Source organism: Eubalaena glacialis, chromosome 2, assembly GCF_028564815.1.
Source record: "Eubalaena glacialis isolate mEubGla1 chromosome 2, mEubGla1.1.hap2.+ XY, whole genome shotgun sequence".
Taxonomy (NCBI): Eukaryota; Metazoa; Chordata; class Mammalia; order Artiodactyla; family Balaenidae; genus Eubalaena; species Eubalaena glacialis.
The window spans coordinates 195963411-195980371 of record NC_083717.1 but is presented as its reverse complement, the minus strand read 5'-3'; the positions used below and the strand labels follow the sequence as shown (position 1 = coordinate 195980371).

Here is a 16961-nt window from a genome sequence, read left to right as displayed (position 1 = left end):
ATTATGCTGAATTTTTTCTCTGAAGGTTGCCTCTCTCCACTTCATCTAGGGTTTTATCTTGTTCCTTCATCTGGTACATGGTCCTCTGCCTTTTCATTTTGTCTATCTTTCTGTGAATGTGGTTCTTGTTCCACAGCCTGCACGATTGTAGTTCTTCTTGTTTCTCTCAACTCACCTTTTGGTCTGTGCATGAGTCACGGATCTTGGTGACTCCCAGTGTATTATTGTGAGCTTCACTGTGTGGTGGTGACTCCAGTGAAGCTACTCTATCAGCTGTGATTTTATTGCTGAGAAAATTAACCTAACACTGGTATCTTATTTGTGGCTATTGACCTGGAAAATGCTTTCTTTTCTCAATATATGTTAATGGAGCCATAAATATTAGAATGGAGTAATGATGATCCAGATATTGTACTGATGCAAGGAAAAATGTGGTTTTTGAGGTGTGCAATGGAATGAAACCTCCTGTGGACCCACCTGATGCTTTCACCACAGGACATCCTCTCAAGTCACAGATTCACAGGATGAATGGTGCACAAGGGTAGTCTGAAACTCAAGTTCGGAAACAACAAAACAATATAATAAGCACCCATGGTGCTTATTATGTGGTGTGTGAGAACCACATCACAGGAGACATGATAGGGAAAGAAAGAAGGAAGGACGAGGGAAGCCTGACTCAGTCCCTCCCCAGTTGAAAGAACAGGCTTGCCCACATTCAAATTTACTTCAAGCTTGAGGGTAAAATCCACCCTTCATCTGTGGGAGCTCACAGCTCTATCCTCTGAAAGGCTGAGGTCTCTGGGGAAGGCAGAACTGTGGTCTAGAAGAAGATGAGGCTGTGGGGTCTTCTCCTCCGCCTGGTGACAGGTCCCCAAGGTGAGGGTCTCAGGTGTCAGACACAGGTCTATGGTGTTGGTTGTGACTACAGGTGACTGACAGGGACTGATTCTCTTTGTCCACAGGTGTCCTGTCCCAGGTGCAGCTGCAGGAATTAGGACCCAGACTGGTGAAGCCCTCCCAGACCCTCTCCCTCACTTGTGCTGTCTCTGGATTCTGCATCACAACCAGTGCATATGATTGCAGCTGGATCCGCCAGGTCCTAGGAAAGGAGCTAGAGTGGATAGGATGCATACATTTTGCTACTGGCACAGCATATAACCCATCACTTATGAGTACCGTCTCCATCTCCAGGGACATGTCCAGGAACAAGTTCTCCCTGCAGCTGAGCTCTGTGACCACCGAGGACATAGCCCTGTATAACTGTGCAAAACATACACAGTGAGGGTAAGTCAGTGTGAGCCCAGACACAAACCTCCCTGCAAGGAGATAGGACACGGGATGCAGGGGGCACTCAGGAACCACAATTGTGTCTTTTAGCTCCAGGAACATGTGCAGATATAAGTTAAGGGCTGGTTTCCTGTCAGGGTCTGCGACTTCCTATCCATGTAGCAGTTTCCCCTGTGGAACCTCTCTGGGCTCATGATTCTCTGCATAAATATTCAGTATCTCAGAGAAGATGTGTTGGAATAAGAGAAAACTACTCTCACATGCACAAAAGGCAGAGTCAGTTACAGTCGCTGACTCCTGTCCCTAAATTTCAATCAATTATCAAATCTATGTTGAGTCAGCTGCATCTATAGAAGAGTCTCTGTGGAATTCAAAAATGCAGATCAGCAAACCCCAGTCCATCACCCCAGCTAGCCAGCAGGGAACAGCATAAAGTGCAGGCTGGTGTCAGGCAACAGAGCTGTTATAAATCCAAAGCCATATAAGAAACATTGCTGGTGGCCATGCTATTTGTCTTGACACCACACTCACAGCTTTAATAGTAGGTGACACCAAGAAAGAACACAACGATCTCAACTGAAGCTCGGTATGGATTTCTCCTTTGATGATGAGACACACGCACACCCCAAAAGAATATGAGTGTTATCACCTCCATCATTAAGGTGTCTGTTGAGAGAATGTCCGGCCTCTCAGCAAGTCAGAAATGGCCTTATATAGAGAGGAGTGGGGACTGGTTCAGGGTTTTTACTGTGGTTCAGGGGTGGGGAAAAGCAAGGGCCCCTCTCTCTGAAGGGGCTCCTGTGGTTCCAATCTTCCACCAATATCAAAGGAGGCAGAACCTATGCTTTCCTACCAGATGTCCCATGTGTGAGCGGAATGAATAGACTGAGAAATGAGCCTTAAGGTTCAGCCATCAAACATCAACTATAGAGTATGACTACCTATTTCACTTCAAAACTAGAAAATGAGTTAAAAAAAATAGATAAACGGGGAGTGTTCAAGATCCCTCACCTTCTCCCCACAGATACATCAAAGATACACCTACATGTGGATCGAATCTCACAGAACATCTACTGAACGTTGGCAGAAGACCTCAGACCTCCAAAAGGGCAAGAAAATTTCCATGTAACTGGGTAGGGCAAAAGGAAAAACAGAGAGAGAGAAATTAATCAGGACAGGTTCTGCACTGCTGGGAGGGAGCACTGAAAGAGGAAAGGTTTCCACACACTGGGAAGTCCTCCCACTGACAGGGACAGAGGGGGAGCTTTGGAGCCTTGGAGATGAGTGAAGCAAGAGGTGTGCACAGGGCAAAGCAGATAGACACGTGTACAGGCAATAGGTGCTGACTGGCATGCCCCAGCCTGAGACACTCTTCCACTGGGGTGGGGGCTGGTTGCTGAGGTTTGGGCTTTGGAGGTTAGACCCTGTGGAGAGGACTGGGGTTGGCTGTGCGAAGACAGTTTGAAGGGTCTAGGGTGTGGTGCGCCACAACCGAGGGAGTCCAGGAAAAAACCTGGGCCCACCAGAGAGGCAGGGTTCCGTTGTTGGGGTATGTAGGAGGAGAGGGTCTGGCCCACCAAAGTAACATCTTTCTCCGTGACCTCTCAGCCATCAGGGCACTGCCTACATGAGCTACGGGAGCTGGCACTAGCCGCCGCCGGCATCTCGGACTACAGAAGCAGTGCACACCACTGCTACAGGCGTGTGTCCTGTGTGCAGGTGCAGCTCACTGCTCCCACCTTCCAGCGAGCATTCGTGGCCCAGCAACACCAAGGGTCCCACAACCCAGTGCCAACTGCTGCCCCCGCCTCCCTGGGAGTGCATGTGACCCACCACCACTGCCAAGGTTCCTGTGACCCAGTGCCACCATTACCCCCCCACACCCTGGGGGTGAGCTCAATGCCCCACCACTGCTGAGGATCCCGCAACCCAGCACCAGCCACCGTCCCACCTCCCCAGGGGTGTGCACGGTACCCGCCGCCAGTGCTGAGGGTCCGTGACTCAGTGACGACCGCTGCCCTCACTCCCCAGCGTTGTGTGCAATCTGCCACCTCTCCCAAGGGGCCCTCAGCCGAGAGCCAAGTGCTACCCCCACCTTCCTGGGAAAGAGCACACAGGCCAGCACATGCTGAGGAAAGAGACCATAAGCATCCAAACCAAGAACAGCCCTCACGCCAAAAAGAATTAAACCCACACAAGCTACGCAGGGACGCTTCAGCATATACATAGCCCTCCAAGACTACAGTAGATATTTGTTTCTCCTGAACTCACAGAGTAAGAGAAATGTAAGCCTAATGAAGAACCAGAAGAACCACTCTCACTTAAAAGACCAAGAGAACTCCCCTGAAGGAACAAACAATGAAACAGACCTCTTCAGTCTAACAGACATCAAGTTCAAAAAGTCAGTAATGAAAATACTGAAGACATTAAGAAAGGCTATTGACAGAAATGCAGATTACTGTAAAAAGGAACTAGAAGCTATAAGGGGAAGCCAAGAAAAATTAGAAAATTCATTTGCCAAGATGAAAGCTGAGCTCAAAGCAATAAATAGCAGAATGAATAATACAGAAGAAAGAATAAGTGACCTGGAAGATAGAACAATGGAAATTACCCAATCAAAACAGCAGACAAAAAGCCAAATGAAAAAAACAAAATGAAAGTAATATGGGATAATATAAAATGGGTCAATCTACACATAATAGGGATTCTAGAAGGAGAAGAGAGAGAGAAAGGGGTTGAACATGTATTTGAAGAATTTATGGCTGAAAATTTCCTAAACCTAAAGAAGGAAACAGATATCCAGATACAGGAAGCACAGAGGTTCCCAAACAAGATGAACCCAAATGGACCTACACCAAAACATATTATAAGAAAAAATGGCAAAAGTTAAAGAGAAGATTCGAAAGGCAGCAAGAGAAAAACGAAGAGTTAATTACAAGGGAACCCCCATAAGGCTATCAGTTGATTTCCTATAGAAACTCTTCAGGACAGAGGGGAGTGGCAAAATATATTCAAAGTCTTTAAAGAGAAAGATCTGCAACCTAGAATAATCTACCCAGAAAGGTTATCATTTAGAATAGGAGGAGATATAAAAAATTTCTCAGACAAGAAAAAAAGAAAAACTAAATCCAAAAAAGAGGGAATATATGTATACATATAGCTGATTCACTTTGCTGAACAGTATAAACTAACACAATATTGTAAAGCAAATATACTCCAATAAAAATTTTTTTAAAAAGGGACACCAGGGTCACGCGGCCTGCACGGCCCAGAGTGACCACTAGGGGACACCGGCACCCCGACAATCCAGTATCTGGGCATCTCCTGAGTGTTGTCTTAACAACTTCACTGGAGAACGTTCTTTAAACTCCCACCACCTATCCAAGTGCAAGGGATCTATCACACTGCAAGTCAAGCTGAGAGCGGTGAGTACCCTCCACACTTTCATGTCTTGCAAGTTCCATTCTCTCTTTCCCTTGTTTTCATGTTAGTTCTGCACAAATGACTGTGCACATTGCTCTTACTGGGATAAGGAACGTTCTCAGACATTAGCTCCAGTGAATCCTCTTTACGTCTCATTCTACACAACCTCTCTGTAGGTTTAGTCCTCGCTGGTCACTTCCATCTTCTTGAAATCACCCTTCAGGTGGTTTCTCCTGGCCCCTCTACTTCGCACGTCCTTTGATGTACCTTCCACATCTGCCTGACAATTAAATGTACAGTTTCTCAGGGATAAGTCTTCTTATCTACGCTAAAATACACTACAGCAATTCACATTGTAAAGTCCAATCAAATGAATTAATCTTTGAGGTGAAACAGTACTTCATGCTTGGAAATGTTGGTCTCCTGGTTAGAGGGCAAAAGAAATCAGATTTCAGTGACATTAAGGATTCTAACACAGCTCTACCAGTTTTAGTGCCCTCTATGTTCATATCAGGCTTTTCCATCCTGTGGACAATAGAGGATGACCATTGCCTGATGAGTTTTTAGATAAAATATCAAAAGAAAGGATCCATTCAAGAAAGTACTGATAAATTTGACTTTTTAAAAAAATTTAAAACATTTGCCCCACAAAAGATACCATTAAGGAAATGAAAAGACAAATGTAGATTGGGAAAATGTATTTCCAAATCATATATATGACAAAAGATGGTGTTAATAATGTGTTAAGAACTTTATATATTATGTGGGGAAGCCCTGGACCCTCTGACCACGGGGCCCAGCCCCAGGGACATGGGAGAGGGAGGCTGGAAGTGAGGGGCTTCCTGTCAGGGTTAAAGTTTACAATACTATGAGCAAATGTATGCTATGAACCCTTTTCAATTTCCCTCCCTGAACTCGAACTTCACAGATAGTAGTAGAAAAAGACAGTAGATTAGTTAATCCTCTGCCATAATCATTTCAACCCTGGAAGAGTCTGGATTACACAGGTGCACAGTCACTCTTTTTATTTTCAATGTTTTCTTTGTATAAGAGTGTGATTATTTCTGATGTGATTAGATTGGATCCTCTGCAATATGACATGAGCTGGCATAAGAGAGGACTTTGCCCAGGGTACCATAAATACAATAATAAATCTTCCAACATCAGTAACATATACCATGCCTCTGTTTGGGATGTAGTTATTCAAATTACAGTAAAATTGTAAATGGTTAAATTAAAATATATATATACTGGAAAGAACTGTTCTTTATATTGTGAGCATTTTTAAACCAATATAGACATCAAATAATTATTTGCATATGAAATTATGATTATAAAATTTTGACAATTGTAGATATATAAATGTGCTGTGTTTCAGAAAGTATCTGAACAAATGCCAAACCCTTTAATACCTACTTGAAAAACACATGAGATTTGAAATAGTCCACCATTTATTCTTGTGCTTAGGAATGACATGCCCTGTTTTAAACTGATTTCAATGTATCTCTTAAACCAAGTGCTCCCCTAACCCAGATTCAAATACCGAGTGAGTTTGAAGGGAAGAGAACTCACAGGGGCCCAGAAAGATCACAGGGAGTGTAACCTCACTCCATCCCCACTTATAAGAACAACGCTTCCCCACATGCAAATTTTCCTGCAAGCTCTAGGGTAAAATCCACCCTTGGGTAGTGGAGGCTCAAAGCTCGCTCCTCAGGCAAGGCTGAGGTCTCTGGGGAAGGCAGAGCTGTGGTCTAGAAGAAGATGCAGCTGTGGGGTCTTTTCCTCTGCCTGGTGACAGGTCCCCAAAGTGAGTGTCTCAGGTTCAGGGCACGGGTCTATGGGGATGATTGTGGCTGCAGGTGACTAAGAGGGACTGATTCTCCTTGTTCCCAGGTGTCCTGTCTGACCTGACACTGCAAGAGTCTGACCCAGGACTGGTGAAACCCTCACAGATCCTGTCCCTCACCTGTGCTGTCTCTGGGGGCTCTGTAACCAGCAGTTACTACTGGAAGTGGATCTGCCCATGCCCTGGGAAAGGGTTGGAGTGGATGGGGTACTGGACAGGAAGTACAAGCTACAACCCTGTTTTCCAAGGCCGAATCTCCATCACTGCTGACACATCCAAGAACCAGTTCTCCCTGCAGCTGAGTTCTGTGACCACCGAGGACACAGCCGTGTATTACTGTGCAAGAGACAGTGAGAGGAAGTCAGTGTGAGCCCAGACACAAACCTCTCTGCAGGGAGACAGGAGGGGCTGGGCTGCAGGGGGAGCTCAGAGACTAGGCCCAGGAGCCTGTGCAGAGGGTGGCATGGAAGGGGCTTTCCTTTGGGATCGAGAATTACCTCTCCAAAACATTCAGCTGCCCCAAGGGACATTTCATTTTTTTTCTGCCTCTGAATTCTCATATTCTCAGTGCAGCCAACAAACAAGAAAGTTACATTGTCTATTTGCAGATGGGATATCATCAGTCACTAGGGATCTGTCCATCAAGTTCCTATATCTTATTTGTTTATTTTTCTTGACAAAGAGAACATCCAGAGGACTCTCAGCTTCCCTGTGATTCGAAAACATTTCCACAAAGGGAGGTACCAGCACATTTCATCAACCCTGTGTCCAAACCCAACTTTGACCCCCTCACGCACAGGTGGCCCACATATAGGCCCTCCTGTCAGACAGGCACATATGACCTCAGGGGGTTATGATCAGTGCACCCCCAGGACCTCTGTCCACAGGGTCTCTCTCCCCGCAGAATATGTTAACCTCCTGTTTCTGATTTACTGGGGTGGATGTTGAACCCATCCCAAAATAACCCTCTGCCTTCTACCTTTTAAATTCTCCCTCTACCTGTCCTAGACCCTGAGCACCATGGGGCTGGAGCTCTCCTCACTCTTCCCAGCTCTCCCCACATGACCTGGAACAGAAGGAAAGGTCAGTAACTATGTGAGCATCAATGTGCCCCCAATTCATCTCCTAATGTCCATCTCGCATGGCTGTGCACTGTTGGACATCCCAAGGCAGCTTGCGTTCAGGTCTCTGAAGCTGGCCTCAGTCACCCTGCTGAGCCCATGTTTCATACACAGGTAAGATTCCAGGTTACACAGGCTCTGCTGCAGAACAGGCCTGTTTTAGATAGGGGCATGGCTGGTTCTGACCATGCACATCTAAGAAGTCAAGTATTTTATGACAGAGGATGTCAAATGGACACTCCCGCTGAAGAGCATGGTCTTGGACACCTCATGTGTGGCTATGGTGAGACAGAAGTCAGGGAATGAAGTGCGTGCGCTGTTCACTCCTCATGTCTCAGTATCCAGCCCAGATGTACAGGCAGACATTTATGAACTAAAGTTGTGGAAAAGATGTGAAACAGGACTGAGAGAGGAATACATAACTGGCAGTATGTTCAGGAGAAACACATTTAAATATAGTAAGGGAAAATTAACAAAGTGCACTTAAATTTGGATAAAGAATACAGAATAATGAAACATTACTCAGTACAGATATATAAATATATTATTTTTTGCCTTTTCTTTATACATAATCACATTCTCTAAAAGTTTCGATTTTCTTGTTCATTCAAGAGTTAACCACCAAAAATTGCCCATATTGAAACAATCAGCTCTACCCCAATTTTTAAAATGTAAAAGGACATTTTAAATTCTGCAAGGTGTTCTCATTGTCTGTCCTCAGATTTCTATTCTCCTCTTGAAAGAAAGCATTGACTTTAACTGTGAGTTCCTTCCTCGCAGTGATTTGTGGTTGGGAAGAAATCTTCCTAATGTTGTAGCATCATGCAGACTGCATGGCTCTGAATGACCACTAGGGGACACATCACTTCCATAATCCTGTCCAGGTAATCTGATGGATGGAGCCCAATTTGACATTGAGCTGCAGAAATCAGCTAAATATTTGGAAGTCATTTTAAAGCCTCACAACTGAAAGGAACTCAAAATCAGGAATTGTGCATTACTTACCAGTATAACGCTCTACTCTCACTGCTGTTAGATTCTTAATTTTAATAATCGAATTTTGTGCTAAATGTGAACTTGTCCCTAAAATTGCATAGTTCTTCATGCAGGTCATTTTAGCTTTAGAGGCACGTAAAGGGACTTTGCAGTAATGCTTTGCCATATTCAGGGATATGTATACACTGAGAGGGGTTTAAAAATGCGTGGTGGCAATTCCCGGGCAGTCCAGCAGTTAAGACCCTCTGAGGTCACTGTGGGGGTGGCGGGCTCACCCCTGGTCAGGGAGCTAAGACCCCACGTGCTGGCTGGCTTGGCCAGAAAATAGAAATAATAATAAAAAGATTTTAAAATTAAAATTTTAAAATTTGTGGGCGTTGTTGAGGAGGGGGCATTTCCTCCTTTACCCTTCTTGGTTTCTTTGTGGATGGACCAATAATAGAACTGACAAAAACACATTTTAATTTGTATGCTTGGCAGTCTCATAAAAATGGGCCTTAGGAAGTAGTCAAAGCAAGAAGCTTGTCTAATATTAAGACAAAAAATAACATATTTGTGAGGAATTGACAGGACATAGAAACTGAGGTTTGGGGCACTTAATTATTGAAACACCTACAAGGAGTTTGGGCTTAAGGTAGTAAATTAAAGTAGTAACAAGTTTTGTTTATACAGGCTTCTTGACCCCAATTCTCTATCTCTGTTGATAGGGTACCCTTCTACCTCCAGATGCAGGGAGGATAAATCACATGGGAGATTTATATTCTGCTTTCAGGAAACAAAACAGAGGGTCAGAATACCCCTCTTGCATTGGTGATTTCTTAAGTAACTTTAATTCAAAATAATCAATATGCCATTAGGACCTATTTTGGGGTACCCTGCCCTGGGCCCCAACACTATGTTTAGGTTATACTTCAACAAAACTTTAATTATCTTGCTTATATTATAAATTTTAATGAAATTATATTCAAAAAAGTATTGTATCAATGCTATGTATTCTGGTTACTCTTAGCTTGGTGATTTTTCAGTGACTACCTATAGATAGATGATAGATAGATAGATATTTAGCACAGTTAATGACATGACTATTTCTAATGTTGAAATTTTGAGTTGAGTGGCTATGATGAAAGAGATGCTACAATTATTAAGTGAAAGGAATTAAGGTGATTGATGGCTAGAGTTTGGGAAATTTTCTTTTAGTAATTACAAATTATAATGAATTATTGGACAAAAGATGCCTTAGTAAAACCCCAAGGAATAATAGGGATTGACCTGAAGGAGGTCCACGCATGATGGACTCAAGGAGGTCTCCTGGTATGCAGAACATTAGCTTGCATGAGATTAAAAACTAATAAGAAATATTAGAGAAGAGAGACAGTGATAAGGACACACTAAGACAGAGCTCCTGTTCCTGATTCTCCCAGAGCTCAGGTGCCTAATTATGTGGAAGCAGCAAGAACCCTGGAGGGAGGGAGGGGGCTGGTCTGCAAGGAGACTCTGCACACTCTGAGCACAGGGCCCAGAGGAGGGGGTTGGGGAGTGAGGGGTTTCCTGTTGGGGTCTGTAATTCCCTCTCCTATTAATCTATGTCTTGAGCCCATCTCTACTCTCCTCACTCAAAGCCCCTGTGCCATCATTATGTCAGTATTTGGGATGTGCTCAGTTTCACAACGCATAGTCTCTGTCTTATGTCCATGTGTTCTCCTGTGCACTATGAACAGCTACATGGAGTCGCTTATATCAAAGGGTCTGAATTCGGTCCAGGAGGCCCTTAAGGACGTGGAATTTACACATCCCCCCATATGCAGTATGAACTTTTGACCCAGCCATTCTGAGGCCACCTAAAACTCATTGTCTTCCCTCCTTGGAAACGACAGTTCAGCAACCAATCTACTGCAGACTAGTGACTGAATGTCTGCCACCACGATTTGTAGTTCTCTGAACACCCTATGCACCTTCCCTGGAATGTCTTTGTCTGTAGCCTTCATAAACCCTAGCCACATTCTATTTCCCTAGAAGCACATCACGTTGCTATTCAAATCAATGCCTCCCAAAATGCAATGCTCTAGACCTCAAATAAACTGTTTTCTTACTTGTCGCCTTTTCCATTTTTGGGTCGACAGTACGTGCTATCAGACAAGTGGGGCAGACAGGGGCCTTTCTCCCCTCCAGCACAGCCACAGATCCAAGTAAGATCCCCACAAGAGTCCACCGTGTTCTCTCATCTCCCTGGAAGTCCCAGATCATGGTGCTGAGTTCTCCTGTACTCTAACCTTAGTAGAGATTCTACTTTACTGGGGTGCCCTCTGCGCTGGCTTCTCTTTGTGAGACTTCATTTCCTGTTTTGGTCTGGTGAGTAATTACTCCTGGAATAAAGGGAAGTTCACTCTAAGAGTAAGGTTGCAGCCTCCTTCTGAAACTTCTCCTGGTTTTATGCGTAAGAACTATGGGCCCCCATCCTGCAAGTATTTGTCTCACTCTACTAAGACTCCCTGGGTAATTTGCAAATAAATTGGTCAACTTGGGCCTGTTTTGAAATTTTTAAATTAGTCTACTGTGTAATTAGAAAAGAAAAGAAAAGAAAAAAAAGGTGTAAGACAAAGCGGCCCAAATGGGAAGCTTATTTGAATTGACATTTGAAAAGTCAAAATGAATTAGTGATCCCAAAATGGCTTCTCTCCAGGGTACCGACCCCAAATTATCTAAGGCTAATTCTGAATTGCCTTGGGGATTGACTCAAATGAAGCAATAAATGTTCCCATAAAGTACCCTGTCTCTGCTTTCTACCCCAGCTAGCACCACACCTGCCCGACCCATCTCACCCCCCCACCAGCTGCCTGTTCCCCTGCTCTTCTCTCCCCTTGTCCTGCTGAACTTCCTTTTTGTAATTCCTATACAGGTGCAAAGATATCCACAAAAAATTCCTATTCTATTTCCTAAACATATTTTCAGCAAAGCACCCAATAGACTGATGAAAATGTCTATAATTATTATGGCCATTTTGAAAAAAGAAAAGAAAAGAAAAAACAATTTGTCCCCAAACTTCTTACCTGAAAAGAATAAAAGGCTTCTTCCTGTGCCTTTGGATGTAAATGTTCTGTCTGGTCTTCCATGGAAACTCTTATCTAGACTACCTCTAATTACCAAGAACAAAGGTAATAAATAGGGAAAGAGGACTTTAGAAACACAAACTGCTAAAAGGACTCTGTTTCTCAAACTCTACTAAAGCACAACCTCCTTAAAATTGCTTGTTAAGGCCAAATACAGAACTTCAAAGTCTTTTCCACAAATAAAAAAGACTTTAACCATTTGATTGCATAGAATTAATGTAATCAAATTGTTATTTATAAACTAGTGATATTTGTATTGTACCTAATTCATGACTAAAATTTTAAATGAAGGTAAAAATGTGTTTGTGTCTATTTGTATATATCTATGTACATACATTTTAGATATGGTATTTTTCTACCTTTGGATGATATTGCTAAAATTAATTTTTAAAATAGCCTTATTTAATTCTCTTAAAGAAAATTGTGAACTTCTATAAATTCTCAGAAATATAACAGAAACTCTCCCAAATGTTTTCAAGTTCACATGATCTAGGATTAATCTCTAGTAAGTAAAAGCTAGACTAAGTTTGGTCATTTAATGAATACAGACATGTCATTAGAGTTATCAAAATTCAGTGTAATACTTTGATTCTACCTAGACCAACTAAATGCCAAATATGCTTATCTTATCTCTGTGACAGTTTGTCAGCCAAAAAATAAGAGTGATGATAGAGTTTTTCTAATGTCTAATGAACTTTTAAATAGGTAAATTACACATGGTTGCTGAGAACAAATAAATCGAATAAAATAAATGAGATAAGAGTTTGTATGTTAACATATTAGCATTGATTGTATTATTGTATGTCTACATAGTTTTCCAAATCTCTTCAGTAACTTACACCCATAGAGTTTTCCTACATTAAGTTAAATAAGGAATTAAGTCAAAATTCATTGAATTTATAGAATATTTCAAAATAACATGCTGCAACATTAATTATTAATATAATTTTACTGTTACAGTGAGACTAAAGATATTCAAGACTATTAGTAGACATGTTTTATACCACACTAAGAAATCTTTGAGAAAGTACATTTCAAGAAATTGTAAAAGACGTTTATAAAATTGCCATTCCACATAATGCGTATATATATTTTAAAAAAGCAGTAATTCCTTACTTTCCCCTTTTCACTAAATATTAAAAATTACTTTTGTTCTCTTCTCTTGTGATTTGACGACCATCTTTAGAGTTGTGTTTGTATTGCTTTTTCTTTTTTGTGTGCGTACCTATTGCAGATTTTTGTTTGCAGTTCCCATGAGCTTTTAACATAGCAGTCTATATATAAACAAGATTGTTTGAAGTTGCTGGTCTTTTAATTTCAAATGCATTTCCAATATCCTGCAGTTGTATTCTCCTCTTCTCATGCTTGCTGGTTTTGATATCATATTTGTTAGTCTATGATTTCCTTCCTTTACTGTATTTTTGCCTTTACTGGTGAGCTTTCCCATTTGTAATTTTCTATTTCTATTTGTGGCCTTTTCTTTTCTGCCTAAAGAAGTTCTTTTAGCATTTATTGTAAAGCTGGTTTGGTGGTGCTGAATTCTCTTAGCTTTTGCTTGTCTGTAAAGGTTTCGATTTCTCCACCAAATCTGAATGAGAGTTTTGCTTGGTAGAGTATTCTTGGTTGTAGGTTCTTCCCTTTCATCACTTTAAATATATTGTGCCACTCGCTTCTGGCCTGCAGAGTTTCTGCTAAAAATCAGCTGATAACCTTATGGGGTTTCCCTCATATGTTATTTGTTGCCTTTCTCTTGTTGATTTTAGAATTTTTTTTGTCTTTAATTTTTATCAATTTGATTAATGTGTGTCCTGGCATGTTCCTCCTTAGGTTTATCCTGTATGGGACTCTCTGTGCTTCCTGGACTTGAGTGAGTGTTTCCTTTAACATGTTAGGGAATTTTCAGCTATTATCCCATCAAATATTTTCTCAGGCTCTTTCTCTCTCTTCTCTTTCTGAGACCCCTATAATGTGAATCTTTGTGTGTCTCTTAAACTGTCCTCATTTCTTTTTTTTTTTCTTTGTTCTGTTCCATGGCAGTGATTTCCAACAATCTATCTTCCATCTCACTTATCTGTCTTCTGCCTCACTTATTCTGCTATTGATTCATTCTAGTGTATTTTTTATTTCAGTTATTTTATTGTTCAACTCTGTTTGTTCTTTAAATCTTCTAGCTCTTTGTAAAACATTTCTTGTATCTTCTTGGTCTGTGCCTCCATGCTTTTTCTGAGATCTTGCATCATCTTTACTATCATTATTCTGAATTATTTTTTCAGGCAAATTGCCTATCTCAGCTTCACTTAGTTGTTCTTCGGGGTTTTATCGTGTTCCCTCATATGGAACATATCTCGCTCATGTCTCACTTAGACTAACTTTCTGTGTTCGTCGTCTTTGTTCCTCAGGCTGCAGGATCATAGTCCCTCTGGCTTCTGGTGTCTTCCCCCTAGTGGGTGAGGTTTGTTCAGGGGCTTGTGCAGGCTTCCTGGTGGGAAGGACTGGTACCTGCACTGTGGTGGTTGGAGCTGGATATTGTCCAGCTGGTGGGCAGGGTTGCATCAAGGGTTGTGTTTAGAGGTAGCTGAGCACTCAGGATGACTTTAGGCAGCCTGTCTGCTGATGGGTGGGGCTGTGTGCCCACCCTGTTTGTTGTTTGACCTGAGGTATCCCAGCACTGAAGAATGCAGGCTGTTGGATGGGGCCAGGTCTCGGTGCCAAAATGGCAACCTCTGGGAGTTTATGCTGACAAATATTCCCTGGGGCCTCCATCACCTGTGTCCTCACTCCCACAGTAAGTAAGCTGACCCCTGCCTCCCCTGGAGATTCTCCAAGACATGCAGGTATGTCTGGCCCAGGCTCCTGTGGAGTCACTGTTTTGCCCTGGGTCCCAGTGCATGTGAAATCTTGTGTGTGCCTTCCAAGAGTGGAGTCTCTGCTTCCCCCAGTCCTGTGCAGCTATGGCACACAGTCTTCAAGGGCCTTCAAAGCCAAGCTCTCTGGGGGCTTCTCTTCCCAATGCCAGACGCTCTGACTGGGGAGCCTGACTTGGGGCTTGGAACTCTCACTCCTGGGGGAATCTCTGAGATATAATTATTTTCCTGTTTGTGGGTCACCCATCCAGAGAATATGGAAGTTAATTATATTATGAAAGCCCTCCTACCATCTCGTTGTGGTTTCTTCTTTTTCCTTGGATGTAGAAACTATAACGGCTTATTTTTAAATAATGTTCAGCACTCTCCTACTTTGATCCTCTCTCTCTGTTTTAATATCCATTATGCTTGCAGCTCTAGTCAAGACATCACGTGAAGTCTTCTGGAAAAGAGATACCAGGTGCTAAATATAATCCTATTCCGTGTGCCTTGAGCAGGAGTTGGGGAACTGAGAACTCACAGGATGTGTATCCACAGCTGAAATTGACCAGGAACACAGGTGAGTGAAGGATGCTCAGGCTCCATTCTGCAGTCTGTGTGCATCTGTATTTCCACATACATGAAAATCCATGTAGGTTTATCTGATGACCTGGCTGGGCTCAGTGGTTAAAATCAATGAGGTGAATCTCTACAATGATCAGGAATCTCATGACTGACACAGAATGCCGTGTTGCTCTCATTTGAGGTTGTCACCACAAGGGACTTTCTCCAAACCACACCTGCATGTTTGCACAGGACTCTTAACTCCTTCCCTGAAATACCTCCCCTCACAGCAATCTGAGAAGCATTTCTACAATGAATGCTGTGGTGTGTTATTTTCCTGCTGGTATCTTTCTCCCGATAACTCAGGACCTTCAGTGTGATGACAAGACCACACTAGCTTTCCTAGTGAGCCACTGAATGTTATGGGAAGTGAAATTTTCACTCCATAAGAAAGTGTCAAAATGTCTTCCAAAGTGGATGTGCCCTTTTCCATTCTCAGCAGCAGTGAGTGACAGTTCCTGTTGCTCCATGTCTTTGTCAGCACTGGATATTGTCAGTATGTTGGATTTTGGCCACTCTAATAGATGAGTAGTATTTCATTGTTGTTTAAAAGTGCACTTTCCTAATGAAAATTATTCTGAACACTTTTTTGTACCCTCTTCAGTGAGGTGTCTGTTCAGATTTTGGCCTATTTTTAAATTAGGTTATCAGTTTTCTTTTCTCCCGTATGTGTCCTTGTTATTCATGGGACAAATGTGCAATTTGAAAATATATCCTTTGAGACTGTGTCTTCTCTTTTCACTCACTCACTCAACAGTGCCTTTGGCAGAGCAAAAGTTTTCATTTTCGATGCAGTTAAATATATCATTTCTTTATTTCATGGATTATATTTTTGGTGTTTTGTCTAAAATCTCATTTCTACATCCAAGTTCAACGTTGAAGTTCTCCCATGTCCAAAAGTGCAGGCAACACTTTAGGTAGAATGCACACTTCGCATCCATGGAAGTGAATAATAGATTTTCGTTCTACTGAATTCTATTTTTTAATTTTAATTTTATATTGCAGCATAGCTGATTTACAACGTTGTGTTAGTTTCACGTGTAGAGCAAAGTGATTCAGTTATACATATACATGAATCTATTCCTTTTCAAATTCTTTTCCTATTTAGGTTATTACAGAATATTGAGCAGAATTCCCTTTGCTATACAGTAGGTTCCTCTTTGGTTATATATTTTAAATATAGTAGTGCATAGATGCGATTCCCAAACTCCCAGTCTATCCCTCCCCACCCCCCCAACAATCTTCCCTCCTGGTAACCATAAGTTCGTTCTCTAAGTCTGTGAGTCTGTTTTCAATCTGCTGAATTCTTACTGGGTATGTTCAGGTGGAGTCTAGAAACTCTTGAAAGAAGGGGAATCTACATAAGTTATTTGTAAGTATTCTGTAAGAGAAATATGTCCCTTCATTCCACGTGTTTTATTTATTCAATCATCGATTAATACCAATCTGGACGATTAAGTCTTTATTTTATATATAACAAGCACTTGGGGGTGGTGAGAACCACATCACAGGAGAGACGATAGGAAAAAAAAGCAGGAAGGACCAGAGAACTCTGACCTCAGGCCCTCCCCACTTATAAGTACAGGGCTCCCTCACTTGCAAATTTCTCTTCAAGATTGAGGGTAAAATCCACTCCTGGGCTGTGGGAGCCCATAGCTCTCTCCTCAGACAGGGCTGAGGTCTCTGAGGAAGGCAGAGCTGTGGTCTACAAGAA

The 16961-nt window shown here is 42.2% G+C and overlaps 2 gene segments (V, D, J or C); both read left to right on the top strand.

Annotated features, from left to right (window-relative positions):
* Positions 1 to 830: 830 nt before the first annotated feature.
* Positions 831 to 3115, top strand: LOC133084760 (Ig heavy chain V region 1B43-like). The segment is given in 3 exon segments: positions 831 to 876; positions 963 to 1278; positions 3007 to 3115. Coding segments are annotated over 3 exon segments (471 nt in total).
* A 3356-nt stretch (positions 3116 to 6471) lies between these two features.
* On the top strand, positions 6472 to 6926 carry LOC133084759 (immunoglobulin heavy variable 4-59-like). The segment is given in 2 exon segments: positions 6472 to 6517; positions 6604 to 6926. Coding segments are annotated over 2 exon segments (369 nt in total).
* Positions 6927 to 16961: the final 10035 nt, after the last annotated feature.